The following is a 24062-nucleotide window of genomic DNA, read 5'->3' as shown; positions in this document are numbered from 1 at the left end:
TAAAATCAAAGTGCTAGCAGATTTGGTGTCTGGTGAGGACCTGCTTTCCGGTTCCACTGTCCTCCCGCCGTGTCCCCCCACACGATGGAAGGGGCGAAGGAGCTCCCTGGGCATCTGCTTTATAAGAGCACTAATCCCATTCAGGGAGGGCAGACTAATCACCTCCTAAAGGCTCCACCTCCCAGTACCATCGTATTGGGGGTTAGGTTTCAACATACAAATTTTGGGGGGACACATGGTCTATGATAATCATTCCCAAGAATCCTATGTAATAAAAGCCTAATATGCAAATTATCCCCACAGGCAGGAGTTTGATCGACCGGGAGTTCGATGTGTGCTGACCACCAGGGGGCAATGTGGAACATGGTAGGTGTCAGCGATGCGGGACTGGCAGCAGGCTGCAGTGGAGGCACTGCCGGCCCTGATGGGCCCCAATGAGAGCAGGACTGTGGTGGGATGTTGGAGCAGTTGAGCGGGCAGCACCAGGCCAAGGCGGGTGTGAGTGGGGGCCCCAATCACCCCACCGGTCACCTCCCAGATCGGCTCTGATCACCAGCCAGCCCTAGGGACCCTACCCATGCATGAATTTCGTGCACTGGGCCTCTAGTTCACAATAACCGGCTACCATTTATCAGGGAGCTTGCCAGACTCCATGTCCTCTTAATCCTCACCTGTCGCCAGGTGAGGAGCTTAACTCAGATGGAGTCCATTGCCCAAGGCTATCCCGCTGGTGCATGCCCCTTCCCACAGACCACAGGGGTCCAGGTGCTGGCCCAGCCACGCTGTGTGTACCCAGAGATGCTGCAGGCACGCTCTCTGCCCCACAATGACTCACAGACACACTATGATGGGGACTTACGTCTGCATCGTGCAAGCAATTGAGTGCTTTTCTTTTCAAAGAAATAGGAGAGAATTGAACTTAAAGAAATACCAGAGGAGCACATTATTATCCCATGAAGGCTGCTGGGTGTGTGAAACAGGTCACTCTGTAAAGTCAGTTTGTTTTTTTTTTACCAAGGGGATCTTCCTTGGCTCTGTCTCGTTCGATGTTTCTAACGGACACATTGAAGGCTTGTTTATCCATTCAGCAGTCTCAACGCTGGGAGGCATAGCTAACAGTCAGGTGGCCAAATCGGGGCCATCAGGAATGTGACCTTGCTTGACGATGAAAAGAAGCTGCAATAAAATGAAATCTTAACAGCTGGGCACACACATAATCCCATATTTGTGTTCCAAAAACTGACTATGGAAGTGCAGAATGGAAAAGTGATTTGAAAGTAGATATGTGAAAAAGGCCTGAGGCGGTTGGTTAGCAGGAACAGGTTCTGTGGGAACCAATGGTGTAGTGAGAAGAGTGGTGTCCTTACAAATGGAGGGAGATGTGCTCGGTTCCCTGTGAGGCGCTACTTTGATCAGGAGGACGTCATGCTGTGGAAATGCCCAAGGGTCTGTGCATCTGAGGCCACGGAGAGGCCAGGGGCGGGGGGGGCTATGTATCCAAGGCCATGAGGCTATGGGAGGCCCCGAGGCCTGTGTTTGTATAGAATGAGGCTATGGAGAGGCTCAGGGATCTGTGCATCTGAGGCCACGAGACTATGGAGAGGCCCAGGGGGCATGAGCATCTGAGGCCACAAGGCTTTGGGGGAGGCCCTGGGGATCTGTATGTATAACCATGATGCTATGGAGAGGCCCAGGAGGTCTGAGCATGTTAGGCCATGAGATTTTGGGAGGCCCAGGAGGTCTGCGCATCCAGGGCCATGAGGCTATGGGGAGGCCCAGGGGGTCTGTGCATCTGAGTTTTATAATCCACAATCTAACCGGGGGAAGCTGAATAGATCTGATCCAGAGCAACTCTAAGCTCCTCCTAATGTTTACATTTTGAAGCTTGTTTTGCTGGGATTCTTACTTGAAACGTTGAGACAATTCAAACCTCACCGTTGTATACCAAACTTCTGCATGTAAAAATGATAGCACAACTGCATTTTTAAAAATCAGTTACCTCTGTTTTTCACAACGATCAGGTAGTATATTTCAGAGTAACTAAGATTTAAAAATCAGGAGTCCCTGCACAGCAAGGAGAGAAACTCGGAGGCTGTGGAAATTGGGTCAGGACAGCTCGGCGGCAGGCCGGGCACAGGCACCTGCGCAGGCTCCTGGAGAAACACCGGGGCCGCTGTCATCCCGCCAACACGGAAATCACAGATGTTTTGGTCACAGTGACATGCTGGCTCTTTATCCCTGAGAGGCTGGCACAGCTAATGGGGAACAATGTGCTAAGAGGATGGTATTTATCAGACTACCTGTTCTGGCCACCCCAACTTCTTTAGCCAAAAAAAAAAAAAAAAAAAAAAAAAAAAGGCAGAACAAGGTTCATCACTGTCATCTTGCCTTTACCTTAAAGCCTTGGCATTTTTGTTAGGCGTTTCTGTTCTGGTGACACCGCTGGAAAAGCAGCAGTGAGGTGGCAGTTCCTGGGTCCTGACTCGACACTTCACTGCCTGTACTGAGGACGGCCCATGAAAGAACCCAGGTCTAGGGATCTGGCCCAGGAACCACGATCCCCCAGCGCTAACTGCCTTCGGGCCACTGGCTCACACACCAGCTGCCCTGCTCCCCAGGCTCAGGCAGAGGTGAGCCGATCACGAGCAGGTGACTCGGTGTGCAGAGCCTCTTGGCTCCCTCCATCTGTGGCAGCCAGGCTGCCCTGGACAGCAATGGCACCATGGCGGCCCTGGAAGCAACTGTTTCCGGAGGCAGCGGCACTCTGGTAAACCCACAAAGACGCCCTCCAGCCTTCAGCACCGGTGACTCCTGCTTCCCAGAGCTACAGAGGGCTCGAGTCAGAGGACAGTAAAGCCCCTCTGGCGTGATGACAGACAAGAAACCAGACGCCTCTGCCCAGCAGATCCCGTATGTGAGTCCAAAGCCTGTGTGTAGGGGAAGATTTGAACGTACCGCGTGGTTTCCTTAGTCCTTGTGCCTCATTCCGGGGGGAAGGGGGGTCACTTCCTCAGAGAGGTAAATCCGGGACTTACCCACATATTTCCTCCCGAGTAAGATGAGGAGAGTGGTATTATCTCAGAGGGCCCATGGCAGAAATCACAGGCCCCAGGAGAAGAGTGACAAGAAACCAATACACAGGGTGGCCTGAAGTAGGCCTACAGGTGTGAGTATGCGAAAGTTTATTCTTGTATTATTACGCATTATTGTATGAACTATAAATCTGCTCTTGCCCCGCCCTGTATCATCCACGTCGACAGGATAATACAGAGGAGCTCCAACAGCTTCTCTGAGACCCACCCAGGTCCTCGGAAGGAAAATGCACAATACCGGTCCCAGGAGCGCCACGCCGATGCATCGGAGACGACGACTCGGGGACGTGAAGGTAAGACGCTTCACACACAGCACACTCCGAGGGGCGCAGGCAGTGCCATCGCGCGCACACACCGTCCTCCGTTAACCCGACCCAAGGTCAGCCCTGGATCTTGGCTGTTGAGTCCCTTTAACAGTTAGTTCCACGTCAAGTAAGATACTAACCAAAAAGGTTTTAGCTCTTTCGTCTTTTAGGCGAGTTTAGTCCTAAATTTAGGATTCCATAATGTTTTTAAATAAGCAAAGCCTCTCCCATACATGAGCCTGAAGAGGGCATCTGCTTCACTGCAGGAGACACCTCGCTTCCGAGGTGAAAACTAGGCCGGCTTTCTCTCCGGGAGTCCTGCCTGCTCCTTAGCTTTGAGCTCTTCCAGTTTCCTCTGATAGCAGCTCATGAAGTAATCGTCGGGCTCAATCCCCGTGCTCTTCAGGTTCTCCAGGATCTTCTCCAGCCTGGGCACCGATCGGGCTCCCTCCATCTTTCTCGTGCTCAGGTACAGAGTGAACGCCTGGAAGTCCAGGAGCTTACATGTGTCCACAGAGCAGATATTCCTGATATCACTAGTTCTATCCAAATGAGGGAAAAACACCAGTCCCGACAGTTTCTCCAGGTCCTGGAGGCTCACTTGGAATTCACTGAGCTGGGGTTGGAAGCCGATGGCTTCATTGGGCACCACAAAGGCCCCTAGTGCCAGCGGCTCGGTCGACTCTGGGCTCCTGCGAGCCAGGATCACCTTATAAAGGTGTGAGGGGACTGCCACGTTGTCCTCACCAATCACCTAGAAACAAAGCAGCCGTATTAGTGATGCTAATCAATGCTAGCAGTTCCCAAATGTTCCCTGTGAGAGCTTTAGATGCATTTCTAAAAATGCACTTACAAGATACCCCATCGCAGTGAACTTACATTCAACTGCCAGAGGTAATAATAAACCGAAATACAGATTCACAAGGAAGATGAGCATTTAATAGGCAGTTTCTGATCACATTCTTAAAAATGATGCCACCCCAGAGAGCAGGGGTCACATCTCTGCTGTCTGCAGGACAAAGGGATGCCAGGAGTCCTGGGTTTTTAATGGGCAAGAAAAGGCTGTAATTTTCACTGCATCTCATAATCAGAACTTCTGGCCTCTAAACATGTAAAGGTCAAACTGCCAGCTTGGGCACGCCCGCTCTAGAAATAAAAAGATGGCCTGAGTTTATCAAATTCATGAGGGAGCTCAACAAACAGCCTTTCCTTCTCAAATGAAGCACTAATGTAAACGCTGCATGCTCGGAGGCTCGCAGGCTCTGGGGCCAGACACAGACTTCCGCAGGTCATCAAACCAAACCCTCTGGAAGGTGTCCACACAGCGCCAGGGCCAGGGATAGGCCTGGAAAGCTGGCTGCTTGTGTAGCTGGACTGTAATGACAAAATAACAGTTCCATATCTGTTTTCTCAAAAAGCAAACTGCACATGCATTTCCTTGATGGTCTCCCGTTAAACAACACAACCCAGCACCACTGGGCTTGGGCCCCACTGCCCTCCTCCGGCCTCCGTGGTGAGGCCTCCTTCCCCACGGCCCTGCTGGGGCAGATGAGGCCGAGGCCGAGGGCTGCAGAGGGCTCTCTGCTTTCCCCAGGCTCCTACCTACATGGCACGCAGCCTGAAAACTCCTGGCCATCTGCTGTCTGGCACGTACGGAGGTCCCCCTGCCAAAACCAGCGCAGAGCCACAGGGAAGAGCCATCCCAGGGAAGATTTCTATAACTAACTGTCTCTGAAGTTAGTGAAAATGGCTGATCAGGGAGCAGTTTAAAGTCTATGAAATTATACAATCTACAGACACAAAACCCCCACCCCCTCCAACAAGTCATGTATGCAGCTGGGAGGAAAACACTCTTCGAGGCAAAAACACACTAAAGGTGAACTCCATGGGGGTCTACACTGCGCCCAGAGATCACCAGCAGATGTTAATTCAGCTAAGCCAGTGGTGGGCAAACTGGTAGTCAACAGAGCCAAATACCAACAGTACAAAGATTGAAATTTCTTTTGAGAGCCAAATTTTTAAACTTAAGCTTCTTCTAATGCCACTTCTTCAAAATAGACTCGCCCAGGCCATGGTATTTTGTGGAAGAGCCACACTCAATCGGCCAAAGAGCTGCGTGTGGCTCGCGAGCCTCAGTTTGCTGACCACTAAGCTGTGCAACCCAGGGGTCCTGTGCCGGGCACTGCTGGAAACACAGAAAGGGATGAAGCTTTAAAGTAAATACCTGCTCTCCAGAGCTCCCATCTAGAGGAGGAATCTCCACACACAGCTTTCACTGCAGGTGGGATGTGGTGAGACACCCCTGCAGAGCGCAGCAAAAGCGCTGAGGGGGTGGGCGCAGGGAGGTTCCACTGCAGCTGAGCCATAATGTGCAACAAGGGGGGGAGTTTAAATGAGCTTCAAGTGTTCCAGGCACTAGCTGGGAGCCTGAGGTAGAGCAAATCCTTAGTGCCACCTGGCGGACATCCTCCATCACTACAGCATAGATCTCGGACCAACTGAAAGGAGCCTTGGAGACCATTTGATTATTTTCTCTCCTCAGGGGCTCTCAGTCTACAAACAAATGGCAATTTTCAAAAACAATTAATTGGTCATGTTCATTTGCTGCCAACCAGGGCTTCTAACCCAGTTCATTAAATTCCAGCCAAAAGCAAATAAGTTTGACTTAATTTTAAGAGTCGTCATTTTACCTCAAGGAAATGCATCATTTCTATTAGGATTTCAAAAACTCTCACAATAAATACCTAGAGGACCTCTATTACTACTTTTGAGAAACCTCAGAGACCAAGAAGTTCCTACTAATCACAAGGTGTGATTCTTCCACCCACGACCTTCTCACAGTATTTCAACAAAGGGGGGGGGGGGGGGGAAATACTATCCCTGGAAATAAAGAGAAAAATGAAAACTTAAGTCACTATCCTTTCTGATTCAGTCTGCTTTGTTCTCAAGAAGTAAAAATCTTTAGAATAATATAGAAACCAGTCCTATTTGGAAAATGAGAAAGCCCAATGTTTCTTTCTTAAATTTAAGACTTAAAAAAAAAATCCTGAAGTATTTAGAGCTATCATTATCTTTGTAGACAATTCAACCTACATAATAAATTTTTCCACTTGTGAGAAAAAATGGAAGACTTTCAGAAATGTTTCTAGACACTACTAGGGTACTGAAGCAGAACGGTTCAGTGCCCTCAATCCCAGAGACCCGGTCAAGGCCTGGCTGTGCCACTAAGCTAAGACACGCCCACCTCTCTTCTTCACTGATTCATAAATAAGTAACAATCCCAACTCTGCCCATTTCATAGGATAGTTATGAAGATAAAAAGACATGTTCATTAAAAAAGATTTCTTAATCTGCAAGACTTTAATATAAAAGGGTGTTTTTATAGTACATGTCATTCAAAAGACAAGAATGCAACTCGTACAAAAGCTGGTTCTGCAGAGGGACCGAGGGGAAACCTGGGGTCAAGCAAGACGAGACCAGTTAAGGGAGACGCTAGGGTTTCAGGAGGAGAAAGCATACAAATGACACCCTAAACAGAGGACAGGAAGACTTAACACAAACAGATGACTTAGGTATAAAAATACTTTACAAAAGAGATCCTTGCTGCTGTCCACATACCAAAAAGCACTGAACTCTTGTCAAGATTGTAACGAAAACTGAAAATCAACTGAGAGTGACTAGAGAATACAATCCAGATAAAACCATACGCTGACACTCACTCGGGACTTGAAGTTAGTTTTAAGAGGTGCTGGCCTGGGGGTGTTTCCTTCCGTGTAAGAGACAGAAATGACAATTTGCTGCCTTCCCCCACTTCCATCTCTACCACCCAAGTCCACACACACAGAGCTGGGCCTTCACGATGCATCAGCGACCAAAGACACCAGCAGCAAACAATACCTACCGTATTTTTCGGACCATAAGATGCACCGGACCATAAGACGCACCAGTTTTTAGAGAAGGGAAATGAAGAAAAAAAGATTCTGAAACAAATAGTGTCCTAAAATATTTTATGTGCATTAAAACCCAACATCACAGTCATAAACACATGTAATCAACCCTGTAAAGTAAACAGCAGCATTTAGAACCATTTTAGAGCCAGGCAAGCACACAGAGACCACACAGAGCCGGGCAAGTAAAAAAACTTTTTTTTTAAAAGTATATGTGTAGGCTATATTTGGACCATAAGACGCAGGGACTTTCCCCCCCACTTCTGGGGGGGAAAAAGTGCGTCTTATGGTTCGAAAAATACGGTAATCTAAGGCTGCCGTTCTTCACATCAACTAAACTGTTGGACACATCAAGAGACCAAGCCCTTAAAAAAAGTCATGCCAATCAAGTGAAAGAAACCATGATCCTGTATAATAAAGAGCTAATATGCTAATTAGACCAACCAGTAGAACAGTCTGGGCAAAGCCAGGGCTACGAGGGCCAAGCCCCTTGCATGAATTTTGTGCATCAGGCCTCTAGTAATGTCATAAATCAGGACTCCATACCTGAGAGGACAGAGAACAAGAGGAATCACACAAGGTGAGGAAAGTCAGCAGGAGCGTGGCCAGCCTGTGTGCCATCTGTACTAGCAAAGTCTCTTAAAACAAACAGATACGACAATGAAAAGGTTTCTCTAAAGATAAAAAAGGAATTTTTTTTTTTAATTACTCCCTGATCACACGTGGGCATATGTGACCCCTGGGCATGGTTCCATGCCCTCCCCTCCAGGAGTTGGTGACAGTTGGTCAGTAATGCTGTAGAGGGAAAGACTGTTAAGCACCTCTGTTACCACCACCACCGGGTTGTAAAATCTGAAGCTCACTCAGTTGACAGGTCAATTATAATGTTCAGGCCAGAATCTTCAGGTATGTTTCCCTTGTCTGGAATCAATCTCTTCTGGAAACACGCACATCAGAGAAAGCACATGGATGACCTCAGCTATAAAAAAGGGGGTGATTCTGATTAGAGCTGTCAGATGACTCACTTCTGGTAAAAATCACTGCTACTAATATTCCCTGAGGCAAACATTCTCTCACGTCCTATGATGCTGTGACCCTTCCCTACATATTCTAAGGGACATTTCTGCCCGCCTGTGAGGAATTCTCCTCTTGGCCCATTTTCTGCTATTTTTGCACGCAAGCAAATACCACTTCTAACTGCTCTCCATCCACACTGTCTTTTTCCTCCCGGCCTTAAGCTTCTGTATATGAGGAGTGCAGGGATCCCTCTGGAGATTTTGAGAGCTTCAGAACAATGCTCTGAATAACTGGCAATTCTCATACAAGTCAACAGACCCATTCTTGCATCTCGCCTTTGACAATTACTAGCTATGTGACTTGGACTTAACCCCTCAAAACCTCAATTTCCTTACCTACAGAAGTAGATAACTATTACTTGTATGTAAGGGCTGTTTGTGAGGACTGAATGAGATAGAAGTAAAGAGCTATTTATTCACTGTGTGGTACATGTGGCCCTCAATAAATACCAGTTCATTTGCTTCACTTAATCCAAAGTATACACATGTATGCTCCATGCTAGATAGAAATCTAAATAAATACCCTTATTTTTATTAGATACATTTTCCTAAGGTTCAGATAATACTTGTAAATAAACAATAAATATTAAGTGGCGGGATCTGAGAAAACAAATTCCCTGGGAAATAGAAATTCTTAATTCAAATATTTATTCCTTGTGAGGAACAGACAAACGTCTAGGGCTGAGCAGTGCTGTGCCCTCTTTCTCAGCTTCACTAAAGGACATGGTTTTACCCACAACTGTGTTACATGAATTGCTAGCAAACAGCTGAACTTTTTATCTGGGCACTCAAGGTTTTTAACACCTGGCCCCAACCACCTTTCCTTCTATTTTTGTCTCTTTCATAATATGAACGCTTCAACCCAAATGTCAGGAACTCACTGCTTCTCAGCTCAGATCCTACCTTTTTCTCTGTCTTCCGTTTTTCTCCCGCTTCTGTTTTCCTTAACCAAATTATATATGTCCATGCATACATAAAAAATTTCTAGCCCAATTAAAGTGGCAAGCTCTGAGACAATTTTTCCAATTTACTCAGTGATTATATTTTGCTTTTAGACATAGATATATGCTAAAAATTTTAAGTTTAAAATTTCACCTGGACGCAAAATAATGCTAAATCTAACAAAAGCTGTTGGCTGATTAGAGAAATTGTTAGTAAAAAATAAAATATATAAAGGTAGATTTTACTTTGATATGATTCCAAGAATGAAAAACTATATGCTTCACCAGAAATATAGATTCCTATTAACATTAACTTTACATACACCTTTCTCTCTCTCTCTCTCTCTCTCTCTCTCTCTCTCTCTCTGTCACACACACACACACACACTATGCTTTCTGACAAGGGACTATACATCGCATTCTCAAAAAAACAGAGAAAAACTGAAAATGGAGAGAAAAGGCTCCCGACAGCGAGCCACTAAAGAATAGAATTCACATACTTCTTTCTTAAGGCTCTCTCCACCTATTATAAAAGGCTAAAAATAAATGTGGTGAACACACATGACAAGCCAAACAGCCGACCAAGCACTCAAGAATCAGCTTGTCATCCAGATCTTGGTTCTAAATACCAATCTCCATTGAAAGGAACGAGGGCTTCTCAGAAAAATGGATAATCCCAGAGTTTGGCCAAGATGAGCCTGGACAATCATGTTACCCAGAAAGTAGATAATGCTGAAATGAAGATTAGAACATGTCAAAAGGACTCAGGCAACAGCTGGAAGAGGCTCCCACTGCCTAATATGGGAAAATCTGAGCATCAAAATGAATACACAGTAAACTGATTAAAACTCATTGAATAAACTAAGAGCCCATGAATTCACACTGATCATAAATATGACGGATAAGCTCTTTGTCAGTAGAATGCCAACTAATAAATGAAATGCAGAAGGGCCCTGACAGGGTGGCTCAGTTGGTTGGAGCGCTGTCTCATGCACCAAAAAGGCTGCAGGTTCAATTCTCAGTTGGGGAGTATGGCAGGCAACCAATAGATGTTTCTCTTTCTCTCTCCCCCCCCATCCCTTCCTCTTCCTCTAATATCAATAAACATATCCTCTGGTGAAGATTAAAATACAATGTAGAAGGACTAAGAATTAGAAAATTGTCATTTGGCAACAACTGTAGTAATAACTGATTCAGGCAAGAATCACTAACAAGTGCTAAAACTAACAGGTGAAGGGAAGAAAATTTACATGGTCTCAAAGCATTTCCAAAGATTACTAATTCACTTCAAAGGGGAAATGGTAACCGAGCAGCGGATCTGCAAGAGACCACTTTGACCACGTGACCAAAGGGATTACCGTCGAGAGCAGGACGAACAATCCATGCATCCTGAAAGGACCACTGAGGCGCACCCAGGGGCACCGCTGCGGGGTGCTGCCAGAAACGTGCCTGAACCAAGTCACGAGGAAACCACAGACCCAATTTGAGAACACACTGCAACACCGGCCTGTATTCTTCAAAATGTCAACGCCATTCAAGACAGAAAGGCTGCAGGACTGGCTGCCTCAGGTTCAAGGCATCATCCTGGATTGCATCCTGAATCAGTTCTCCACTGATCACTCCTTCCGTGAGGTGCTTTTGTCACCTGACACCTGGACACCACTCTGCTGACTCTTCCACCTCAAAGGTGGCTCCTTCTGTCTCCTTTGCTGGATGACCCTCCTCCCCTCAGCCTCTAAATGGCTGAGTTCTCCTGGTTCGGATCTCAGATCGGTCCTCTTCTAGCTACACAGCTTTAAATACCATCTGAGTGCTGACCATTCCCAACAGCCTCTCCTTTGAAATCCAAACTCACAGCCTATCCAACATCTCATCTCCATGTGCACATCAATAATCGAAAATGTGCACAGCCGAAGCACAGCCCCTAGACCTGCTCCTCTCTGGTCTTCATGATCTCAGTCTGAAACCCTGAGGTTGCCCCTTTCCCTCTTATTCTATTACTAATCCATTAGAAGCCCCCGAGTTTTACCTGCAAGGCACATCCAACATCAGGCCACTCTCACCATTTCTACCACCGCCACTCTACTCCAGTCATCATTATTTCTCACTTAGACGACTCCATTAGCCTCCTAATTGGCCCCCTATTTCCATCTCGTTCTCTGTTCTTCACATGCAGCAGCCAGCCTGGGCTTAAAAAATGTAAATGAGACTGTGCCACTATCCTGATCAAAACCTTACACGTGTCCTATCTCACTTAACACAACTCAGACTTCTCCCCAGTGCCTCCCCCCGTGGCTTACCCCCTTCTCCTCAGTGCGCTCTCGGCTCCAGCCACCCTGGCGTTCTTGCTGTTCCTGACACACTGAGCTAAATCTCGCCCGTGACAACTCTTCACATGGGTTGCTCCGTCATTTCCCTTAGATTTCTGCTCAACCTCACTTCCCCGAATGGCCTAGCCTTTCTTTCCCACCCCACTGTAACTCTCTACAGGTCTTACTTTTCCTTGGCATTCTGTTGATGGTGTATCTCCTCCACTATAATGTAACCTCCATGTAGCACACACGGAAGCACACAGAACAGCACCAGGTATGTCTTGGAAGCTTAGTAAACGTTCGTTGAATAAAAGAAAGGGAGAGCGGAGAGAGACAGGGAGGGAGTAAAGTAGTCTAAATTAGAAAGAAAGTCAGGGGCTCCAAGAATAATGTCTCAAGAAGAAACTGATTTACTTTTTTTTTTTTTTTTAATAGTGATAAGGTTAAAAGCTCTGAATTAGAAAGAAAAAGCATATTATTACATTTTTAAAAGCAGTAATTATACTACTGTACACTGCCACCTTTACTTCCCACTTCTCAGTGTTTTGCTTGTGGCAGTACTCATCTCAAGTGGCATAGCCGTAATGATATAGGATTATATCTACTTCTTTACAAGTCCAAACATACTACTTATACATTGCTAACACTATAAATGCTGGTTTTATATTTTCGATAGACCCAGGAGGATAAACCCGACGACCAACAAGAGCCACGGGGGAAATGTAAGTGGTGAAACGGGCCGGTGGACCGCGGTGAACCAAAGAGCTTGCGCTCCGCTCGGGAGCCAGCTGCTGCGCTCACCCAGCGAGCGGTGCCGTGGGAACCTATGCCAAGTGTGACCGAGTCATCTGACGCGTTTAAGGGAAGCTGAACTCTGGGTTTATGTGACAACTCCCAACTATTAAACATTATCAACTAGTTCAAAAACAACATTCTGTGCAAGCCAAATAAAGCCTCAGTTTATAAACTCTGATATAGGCAAAGCTTGGACTAAATTATAGCTAGCAAACATAAATGTTAACACAGTTCAGTAAGTGAAATAAAAAGTAGAAAACCAGGAGGAGATTATAATCTCATACAAAGAGCATAAGACTGGATGTTAAAACATGTCCCTACCTGGTAACTAACTATTTTCTTTCCATCACTTCCAGTCTGAGGTAAGGTCAACGGCCCAGATACAATCCAAACATCTTCAAACCTCTCTGTCAGTTCTCGACAGTACATTTCTATTCTGAAAAACAATGCAAAAAAATGTATGATATTCTCACAGGCTTAAACAGAGAAAAGCAGCACACCATACCATATCCCTAGGAAAGATGCCAAGGATACTTAGAGACATTAATATAAACAAGTGATAGGGCACAAAACATTATAAGCATGTAAGCAATGCTTTTCCCAGTTTGTTTACCACACAAAAAAACTTAAAAATCACACACATTAGCCGAAACCGGTTTGGCTCAGTGGATAGAGCGTCCACCTGTTGCAGGCACATCCCTGGTAGGGGGTGTGCAAGAGGCAGCTGATCGATGATTCTCTCTCATCGATGTTTCTAACTCTCTATCCCTCTCTCTTCCTCTCTGTAAAAAATCAATAAAATATATATTTTTAAAATCACACACATTAATACAATTATCTACATCTTACTCTGTGTACATTGTGTTTATTTTAGAACTGAAATTTTGTCCTTTTCTCCCTTATTTTTCTATGCTGTAGTTCTTAAACTTTTACAAGAATGAAATACCATTCCAACTAAGTTGATCTTTTTTAAAAAAATATATATTTTACTGATTTTTTACAGAGAGAAAGGGCGAGGGATAGAGAGCTAGAAACATCTATGAGAGAAAAACATCAATCAGCTGCCTCCTGCACACCCCCTACCGTGGATGTGCCTGCAACCAAGGTACATGTCCTTGACTGGAATTGAACCCGGGACCCTTCAGTCTAAAAGCCGTTGCTCCATCCACTGAGCAAAACCAGCCAGGGCTAAGTTGACTTTTTATTTAAGTACTAGAGGCCTGGTGCACAAATTCATGCACAGGTGAGGTTACTTGGCCTGGCCAGTGATCAGGGCCGAATGGGGCCTGCTGGCCATGAGGGGGGGAGGGAGTGGGAGGTTGATTGGCTGTGGGAGTGCACTGACCACCAGGGGGCAGCTGCTGTGCTGAACATCTGCCCCCTGGTGGTCAGTGCAAGTCATAGTGACCAGCTGACAGTTCTTTTGGTCAACCAGTTGTAATGGTCATTTAGGCTTTTATATATATAGATTCCTATTGTGGGGCAATTGAGTTTATTCTCATACTTCTTATATAATGCAACATTATATTAATTCCTTAGGATAAATTTCAAGGGCCAAAGTTACTTTATTGAATATTTTAGTGACATTTCATTATATGTTATACTAATATTTTTAATGGAATTGTCCCACTTTACTCTGTAAACTGCAAAATGACACAGGAGTTTTACAGCCATCTTTACCACATTTTGATGTGTCACTTAAAAACTGTTTTTGCTTATTTACTGGATAAAAATGGCCAGTAGTTTCAATATGCACTTCTTATACTGCAATTGAGCTTTATGAGAAAGCAATGCATGTTTCATTATCTAAAAAGTAAAGTTTCATTATCTAAAAAGTAAAGTCATAGCATATATGCCCAATAACAAAGTAGAGTTTTCCTCCCCAAAATATAACTCTTAGGATGTTAAACACTTCCATATATTTGCAATCAGACAGCATATGAAAAGGAAACCATAGGACAAATATCCCAGATTTTCAACAAATAATTTACAAGGGGGAAAAAAAGGGGGGGGGAGGGGAACGACGACTTATAGATTAAAAGGGACTAAAGAGAAATATCACCCAAATCTACTTGTAGACCTTGGTTAAAGTCTGACTCAAACCAATCAACAACAAATTAAAGACAATCAGGAAAACTTGAATATCGACTGTAAAAGTGATAATAAGGAAGTACTATTAAAATTTTGAGAGGCAATAAAAGAATCTATCTTTAAAAAATATGTATTGAAATGGTAAAATAACATATCTATGACCTGCTTACAATAATCTGAGTAAGAGGGGTATGTAGACAACACAGATGCTACCACAACTGACAAGCACTGCAGTCACCTTGAGTGCACAGGTGCTCTCTTAATTATTTTATTCCACAAAAGTACTATTTGGGGAAAACACGTCAACTAGAAACAATCTCATTCAGTGCTAGTTTTAAATGCTTAAAGAGATACCCTGACAAAACTCATTTAAAACTGGTTAACGGTTATATTTAGTTGTACCAATTTTTTTTAAAGCTAGCAACTCTTGAAATACAAGTAGAGAAAAACACTGTTTTCTGGACATATTAAAAAATATTTGATGCCTTAGCAATAGTACTTTCTTCAAGAATTTGACGTCTGACCAATGGCAAACAGGATTAAAATGACTGGCTATGTTTTTGAAGTCTGTCCTCCCATAGCAAACTATACTCCTGAAATACAGCAAAGAAAACTAGTCTGAAGCACTTCATGAAAGTTACTTCCACTAAAAATGGCTTTTGAAAACAAAGACAGAAACAGCTGATAAACAACTAGCAAATTCTCCTCACATCATTCATCTCCCACAGAACCACACCTTAAAACTCTCACCTCACCTGTTCCAATAGCCAGCATTATTATCATAATCCTGAGGCACAATATTAGAAAGATAGAAGGTTTCAGCCATGGCTTTCTGTGAAAAGAAATAACAAGAGTAACTTGTACTGAAATGCCTGCCCCCTGGAAATTTTACAAAGCAGAGAACACTAGCTCCTTATTAATGCAATTGCAGAGGAAAGCCAGAGGTATAGCAGGACACAGAGTCATTATTTTCAATGATTATTCAAAATAAGGACTATAACAAAATAGATGTGCTAGTTTTCTTCATAATTTATAAAGCTCAAACCTTTAGTGTGGATTCTAAGAACTAAGAGTTTCCAATATGAAGCTAAAGAGTTTTACCCTAAATTCTGGTTTTAAGCCTCTGGCAGTTTTTCCAAGGTCAACTTTCAGGAATTTTACTTAAGTAGTACAGTACATACATATTAGTTCAACTGTGGCAGAGAAACATTCTTGTTCTGGCCACCACGTGTTCGTTCATTTTGCACGTCTGACCCGTAAACACAGAGGTCTGTGTGTTTCCTTTCATTGAGCTATACCAGTGGTTGGCAAACTCATTAGTCAACAGAGCGGCAAACCACGGCTTATAAGCCACATAAAGCTTGTGAGCCACAGTTTGCCGACCACTGAGCTATACTAATTGCCAAAGCCAATTATCTTCTCTTCGAGCAGTGACTCCCACCCTTGGCTGCACACTGGAATAACCCAAGGAACTTTAAAAACAGTTGGTTGAGCATCCATCCTGTGTACCAAAGATTACTGGTTTGGCTCCCAGTCAGGGAACAGCCCTGTGTTGTGGGTTTGGTTGGGGTACATACGGAGGGCAACAAGTTGATGTTTCTCTCTCTCTCTCCCTTCCTCCTCCTCCTCTCTAAGCATGTCCTCAGGTGAGAGTGCCTGGGTTCCACCACCACCAAGAGTTTCTGACGTACCTGCTCAGGGTTATAGGTCTGGGCATCAGGAGTTTTTAAAACTCCCCTAGGTGACTACATGAGTACCTCAAGTTGAGAACCACCATCTTAATGATGAAAGTCACCAGCAATTCATGCAGTAAATGTCAATGTCATAAAAGACACGTATCTTCTTTTTTTTAGCGATTATCCTGAATTAAAGGAGACTGGAGACATATGACAACTAAATGTATTATGTGATTCATAATTGGATACTAGATCCAAAAAAAGCTGTAAAAAACATTAGAAGAATTTGACATATCTGAAATGCAAACTGTGTATTGGAAATTATTGTATAACTATACAAAAACACATCTTGCACACATTTTGGTTATGACATCTTGTCATAGCTACATATATTCTTTCTTAAATGGTACCATCTCCTAAGCCATATATTTTGAAATGAAGTGTTATGATGTCTGTGACGGTTAAAGTTTTATATACACACACTTGTAAAGTAACTATATCACAATGTGTTTGCTGTCCTCTCTTTTCCACTTTTCTATAGGCCTGACATTTTAAAAATAAAAACAAGTAGCTTTTGCTCATTTTGGCTTTTATCTAATAGTTCCCTTTACATAGGATTTGCTTTCCTCAACCTGCTTAAAACTGTCTCAGCATCTGAGCGAGAAATAAAGTCAGGGGGAGAAATAGAGTATAGAAAACCTCAAGTTTTGCAGTTTGGCTGCTTGGTTAATCTCCAAGTCCCACGGAACAATGCCAGCCCACAGGCCCCTCCCCCACACACAATATGCCTACTGGTGAAAACTTGTTATTTCCCGCTGGAGCCATGTGGCCTCGGGACCACCCACTTCCAATGTAGTCCTTGTTGAAGGCACTGAAGGTTGGAGGGATGTTGGGATCCGGCTTGAATTTGCAATTTCTTCTGTCCGCAGCACCTGAAGAAAAACACACAACACGAGTAAGTTATCAGTGGACAATGTCCCTCACAATCCTCTAAGCAAGGCAAGCTGGTTGCTCTGGCCAGTATCTCTCTGGGCAGCTAGCAGTTAGTGACTGCATGCATGTGTCAAGTTCCTGGGATAGTTCAGATACTTCATCTGAATTTAGCAAGGACTAGTCTAGGAAAGAATGCTTTTCATACAGTGTAGCCATCTCATATAGTACTTTTGTTTCTGGCCTTTCAAGTAAAAGGGGAAAATATTTCCCAGATAGTATTTACATAAAAACAATAACCAATTAAATAGCTGAGCTGTTTAAATAAAAAGTTTAGCTACTAAATTCTTGCTTTTTAAAAAGACCCTCATATACTGTATTTTGCACAACTGTATTTGACAAGTTTACATGGACTGAAATAATGGATATATATAGACACAAAACAATTTGTTCTGGGCAGGCATAGCCTCGCGGAGGGGGAGAGTGTCTCTGATATCTTGCTTACTGCCTCTTAAGCCATGACAAAACAAATATTTAAGTTATGAGCTTAATCCAGAAAATTCCTGAAATAAAATATCTAAGTACCACATGGGAGAGAAGAACTCTCAATTTTACTTATATTCTGATACCTCCAGAATAGTGTGCCACAGTGGACATCAGCAAATCCTAGCTCTACATTTTCTATCATTAGGACAGAACTTATTAAATTATAACAATTATGAGGATAGATGGAATATACTGACTGCTACTGGAAAAAAAAAAAGTAAAATGGAGATCAATAAAGTTATTGACTGCAATGTCATTTCATTCAACCAAGAATAATTTTTAAATTATTTGATATCAAGGTTCAGAGTAAAGTATCCAATACCTAGCTTTTTAGAATCTTCATTTAAAAAAAAAAAAGTTACTGGGTATACAGAAGAATTATTAGTAAACTTCTCCGAGTGTCATTACCAGTGAAATCGCTTCCCTGCATGCCTGATGCTCACTGCGCTTGAAAACTCATTTGTGGGCCTTTCTGAAGGCCTAGGATGAAGATGCCTTCCTGGAGCGTGCATACACACTCACTTGTTCGACCAGGGGAAGATATTTTAAAACAAGGCATCAGCAGGGGAGGATGTTTTAAACCACGCTCAGGACTGAAGCTTCCTTGAGCTGTCCAGGCTTTAGGCTATAAGTCTGCACAGGCAGTCTGTGGCCTTGACTTCCCCAGCAGCTTTTATTCTACTTTTTGACCCTTCTCTGCTCAGGGCAGGAGAGCCTACCATGTAGTCCCCTATGGTGGGCAGGCAAGCTAGTTCTGGTTCACCCTAAGGTGCAGCCCTCTGGGGATCTGGGCTAATGCTGGGAGGGTCTCCGATAAGACAGGCTACTTGGGTGAACCCTAGGTCTTGCCTTCAGCCCACCTCACCCTGAGGCTGCACTGTGGTTTTGGTTTGCCGGGACTGCCCTGACCTCTGGATTCTGGCTTTCTCCCAAATATAAGTTGGGAACCACCACCTTAATGATGAAAATCACCAACAACTCAGGCAGTAAATGTCAATGGCATAAAAGGCATGTATATTCTTTTTTGGCAGAGAAATTGTCCTAAATTAACGGAGACTGGAGACATATGACAACTAAAATGTATTATGTGATTCATAATTGGATCCTGGATCCAAAAGTAGCTGTAAAGAATGAAACTAGAACAATCTGGCAAATTTGAAATGCAAACTGTATTCTAGATATATAGCCTGGCAATTCTCCACTATCCTGTTGACTCTGCATTTACGTGAATGTATGATTTTTTAAAATACACTTTTTTCATACTTCTAATAACACTTTTTTTAATTTTTAAAAAATATATATTTTATTGATTTTCTTACAGAAAGGAAGGGAGAGAGAGAGCTAGAAACATCGATGAGAGAGAAACATCGACCAGCTGCCTCTTGCACACCCCCTACCGGGGATGTGCCCGCAACCAATGTACATGCCCTTGACCGGAATCGAACCTGGGACCTTTCAGTCCACAGACCAACACTCTACCGCTGAGCCAAACCGGTTTCGGCTCTAATAACATTCTTGCTTTTAGCAGGAGAGTTAGTCTGATTAACTTTGTCATTACTAAAAACAAGACACTTTATACTATACTTAAGTAAATCACAGGTAGATTCCTTCTTGTTTTCAAATATAAGTAATTGGCTCTATTTTACCTCCTCAAACCTTACACAGCTCATGGGTTTATTATATGAAACTCAATGCTTTTCTTACATCCTCCTGAAAGAAATAACTTAATAAAAGGATAAAATTAGTACAAGCCAAAATACCTTGATTCTTGGGAGAATTTTTGCATTTAAAGGAATCTCGTTAGGCTTGAGACTAAATGAATTGAGTTTCCCTTGATGCAAATTTATAATCAAGTCTCAACTGCTATGATAACTGCTCCTCAGTTCCTCTCCTGCAGCAAACACATTCCAAGCTGCTGCTGTTATGCTGGTTGTGTGTACTCTATGGAGGCACACACTCATTTTAATAACAGCATTTTTATATACATAAAGATGGCAGTGTTGCAAAGCAAAGGAGATATAACCTGTGAGCCATATAGCAAATTAATAGGCAAAATACAAAATAAGAATAGAACAACTTTGACAAAAGGCAGTATCCTTAATATATGAGAACTACTACAAATCAATTCAAAAAAGAATATCCCAACTGAAAATAGTAAAAGATAATTCACAAAACAGTAACCCTCACTGGCAACCAATAAATGCAAGTAAATTCAGCTATTAAACTGGGAAAGCCCAGCCGGGACCGGTTTGGCTCAGTGGATAGAGCATCGGTCTGCGGACTGAAAGGTCCCAGGTTCGATTCCGGGCAAGGGCATGTACCTTGGCTGTGGGCACATCCCCAGTGGGGGGTGTGCAGGAGGCTGCTGATCGATGATTCTCTTTCATTGATGTTTCTAACTCTCTATCCCTCTCTCTTCCTCTCTGTGTAAAATCAATAAAATATATTTAAAAAATAAAAAATAAAAAAATAAACTGGGAAAGCCCAGTAATGCCCATTGTGGGTGAGGGTTGGGAGAGAGAGGACAAATAGTGATAATAGGAGTGTAAATTGAAATAATTTATCCCGAAATCAATTTGACACCGAGTATCAAAACCTGGTCATCTTAATTACAAGAATCTACCAAGACACAGGACACATGAACAGACTTCACACACCTACTACCTCTCCAGTCTCATTTCACATCATGTCCTCCCTTGCTTGCAGCCACTCTGGCCTTTAGTTCCCAAAGGAACAAAACTCTTCCTACTGGGGCCTTGAAAGATGCAACTATGCTTTCCTTTCTGCCTGGAATGCTCGTCTCTGTATCACATGGCCCACCAACTCCTCTGCCATCCCCTCTGCAGACCACTTTGTTAGAGAAGCCCGCTAAATCAGATTCTCCTGTTATGATCTCTCCACCTTTCTTTATTTACACAAACCCAAACTGCAATCACGTTTCCCCCAGAAAGTTATCACCAACTATAATTATACATTCATGACTATTTGTTTGATAAGTCAACCCACGCCCACTCCAACTCCAACCCCAAGAGACCATCTGCTCTGGTCACTAATATATCCCCAAGATTTAGCAGTGTCAGAAACACTAAAAGTAGTTGTGGAGATAATGAATGAATGTTGCTTGTTGCAGCAATGTTTATGACATACTTATGTGTCAAGATATAGATCCTCTCAGCCTCTGAGGCAGCTGGGAAGGGTCTGGGGCTCCCTGACGGCCAGACAGGGTCCATTTGTCTAGTGAGCTACACAAACATCCTTTGCTAAACGTGTTGTAATGTGAAAAAGGCTGAGCTGATCACTGATGTCCCATGTTCTAAATTTGGAAACATCTTTCAGTGATGGCTGTACTTCTAACCACCTACCCATGATCTTGCTTTTGGATATATGTTCAAGAACCCATCTAGGCACCCGCTTTGACTGGTCATAAGACAAGGCATGGTTAGTGTAGCACCTAGTCTCTGTTCCAGTTAAAGGAAATCCAAATTGTCCCAGGAGAGCCTTTTCTGCAGAACCTAAAAATGAAAAAAGGGGAAAAAACAAAAATAGCAAAGTTAGTGACTCTTATTAGGAACAAAAAAAAATTGTAAGTAAAGGAAGAGGGGTAAGACTTACAAAGGACTGACTCAAAAGTTAATCAACCAAGAGATCTTGCTTTTGCAATTACTTATAAACAAAGAGGAGGCTGTAGACAAAAGACAGGTTTTGCCTAAATTCAGTTGTACAGTTATATCAAGATAAACTGTAGCTATCTCATTTACTTTCAAATAAGGACCTGATCTGACTGCTCCTTCACATCAAAGTTTCAAATCTCTGCCCCACAAAGTACTGTGTACACAAAAGCAGCAAAGGAAAAACTCTTGTTGTTACTAGTCATTGGCATGACTGAATGGGGAATGAGCCGCTCTACTCATTATGTTTTAAGAGTTAATGTGGGGCCTGGCTGGTGTGGCTCAATTGTTCAGCAGGAACCCAAGAACCAGGGAGGTCATGGTTGGATTCCCAGTCAGGGCACATGCCCAGACTGCCAACTGGGTCTCCAGTAGGGGCAGCCAATCAGTAATTCTCTCTCATCATTGATATTTCTCTCTCTCTCTCCCTCTGCCTTTCTCTCTGAAATCAATAAAAAATATTTAAGAGTTAATATGGGGACTAAAGCACAGCCCTTTTAAATTTACTTATGGCCCTAACTGGTTTGGCTCTGTGGATAGAGCATCGGCCTGCGGACTGAAGGGTCCTGGGTTCGATTCCAGTCAAGGACATGTACCTCGGTTTCGGGCACATCCCCAGTAAGAGGTGTGCAGGAGGCAGCTGATTGATGGTTCTCTTTCATCAGTGTTTCTAGCTATCTCTCTCCCTTCCCCTCTAAAAAAAACACTCAATAAGATATATTTTTAAAAAATAAATAAATTTTATTTATGTATTTATTTGTTAATCCTCATCTGAGGATATTTTTTCCATTGCTTTTTAAAGAGTGGGAGGGAAGGAGGAGGGGTATAGGGAGGGGTGGGGGAAAGAAAGAGAGACACTTTGATTGGTTGCCTCCCACATGCACCCCAACCAGCATGGGGATCCATGCTGCAACCCAGGTACCTGCCCTTGACTGGAAATCGAACCCAAGACCCTTCCGTGCACGGTCAACACTCTAACCACTGAGCGACACCTGCCAGGGCTTAAATTTTTTTAAAGGTCATCATTCACTGACCATGCCTCACGGTTCTGGTATTGCTGCAGCAAGACAGTAGTAAACTTGGCCTTTTTCCTAGCGGGAGAAACCCAGCACGCATTGAACGGGGACTGCCTTCTCCAGCCTTTCCCCAAATACTAGTTCTCTCGCTACACCGAGGATCAGAAGAGCACGTTAAATGAGCTGGGGGGAAAGTGTACAGGTGAGCAGAGCTCCCTTCCTTTGTCAAATACAGGGCACACCTGGTAACGTGGGGATGTCAGCTCCGAAGGAGGGCTCGCAGACATTCTTCCTCTGAACGATAGAGAGACCAACCCACTCACGTGCTTAAACTACGTGTGAATCCTTGCCGAATCCGGTTTGGCTCAGTGGATAGAGCGTGGGCCTGCGGACTGAAAGGTCCCGGGTTCGATTCCGGTCAAGGGCATGTACATCGGTTGCAGGCACATCCCCAATGAGGGATGTGCAGGAAGCAGCTGGTCGATGTTTCTCTCTCATCGATGTTTCTAGCTCTCTATCCCTCTCCCTTCCTCTCTGTAAAAAATCAATAAAAATCTACATACCCAGACGTGGCCCGCCTCTTAGGAGCTAACCGTCCAGAGGCGGACAGACGGGGACTCGGACATCCCGATAAATACTTGGAGGGGAAGAAGAGATGAAATCCCCGCAGGAAAGACGTGGGTGGAAGAGGCAGCCTAGACGGGGCGTGGGGAGCGGAGGCCGAGCAGGGAGACAGGAAAGGCCCCAAACCACGGGCGGGGAGGGAGCCACGTGGGGAGATGGAAGACCAGGTGGACGACGATGGACTCACGCCCCACACCTGGGTCGGGGAACGGAAACCAGGCCCAGACTTACCTTCCGGCTCCCTCGCCGCCAACGCAGCCTCAGTGCCCTGACTCCGGAGGAACTGCAAGGCCGTGAGCCCGGCTCCCGCGGCGCCCACCACCGCTCCGGCCACGAAGCCGCTGAGAAAGCGCCGAGAGCGCCGGAGACGCGCTGCAAAACTTTTGGCAGCCATCGTAGCAGCCGCGGCCTTGGGCGACCGCGCACGCGCACACACGGCTGTGCTGCCCGAGAGCCAATCACAGCCTTGGCACCAAGGCGCGCATGCGGACTGGAGAGGCCCGGAATGCGCACGCGCGCCCTCCTGGGGGGCGGGGGGGGAAGGGCTTCGCGCGCCCCCTGGTGACAAACCTGGAGGCCCGAGCGCATCCCCCTCCATCCCTGGCCCACTGGAATGTCTTGAAGGCTCAGTAATGTATACCGTCCTGAGGGGGGAAAACACCTTGAGTCTAATCCCACCCAACAGGTGAGTAAGCCACTTGCGCATGGTTAACTAAGGTCCTGAGAGCCGAGATTCTAACCCAGGTCTCTTTCCAAAACCTGCGCCACGTTGGATGTCTTCGTGACACCTGGCTTTGGAGTCACAGGGTATACAAACCGTAACTTCTAAAAACAGCTTCGTACCTCCTAAGGATTTCCTTGACAAGACAGTACTCCATGGCACCCGCCTTTGACCGGGTACCGTACCCAAGACCCTTCACTGCATGACCAACGCTCTTACCACTGAGCCCACCGGCCAGGGCTTAAATTTCTTTACTTTTCATACTCCATTTAGGCTCTGGATCCTGAATCTCAGAGTGCAGGAGCTCCCACCCCACCTTCCT

General features: G+C 44.5%; 1 protein-coding gene across 2 annotated transcripts; it reads right to left on the bottom strand.

Moving 5' to 3' along the window:
- Positions 1-3165: 3165 nt before the first annotated feature.
- EXOG (exo/endonuclease G) lies at positions 3166-23455 on the bottom strand. 2 transcript variants are annotated; one of them, XM_036431892.2, is made up of 6 exons: positions 23251-23453; positions 21074-21223; positions 17028-17167; positions 15315-15391; positions 12790-12904; positions 3166-4151 (listed from the first exon to the last, which is right to left on the bottom strand). In XM_036431892.2, the coding sequence occupies exons 1-6, from the start codon at positions 23411-23413 to the stop codon at positions 3690-3692; spliced, it is 1107 nt and encodes a 368-aa protein (XP_036287785.1). In that variant the 5' UTR covers positions 23414-23453; the 3' UTR covers positions 3166-3689. The 2 variants fall into 2 exon arrangements, with proteins under 2 accessions (XP_036287785.1, XP_036287786.1); XM_036431893.2 differs by lacking the exon at positions 21074-21223 and having other exon boundaries at positions 23251-23455.
- Between the last annotated feature and the right edge of the window lie 607 nt (positions 23456-24062).

The sequence above is a fragment of the Pipistrellus kuhlii genome, unplaced genomic scaffold (genome assembly GCF_014108245.1).
Source record: "Pipistrellus kuhlii isolate mPipKuh1 unplaced genomic scaffold, mPipKuh1.p scaffold_m20_p_11, whole genome shotgun sequence".
Taxonomy (NCBI): domain Eukaryota; kingdom Metazoa; phylum Chordata; class Mammalia; order Chiroptera; family Vespertilionidae; genus Pipistrellus; species Pipistrellus kuhlii.
Note: the sequence above shows the minus strand (reverse complement) of the source record. Positions and strands in the feature narration are given on the sequence as shown.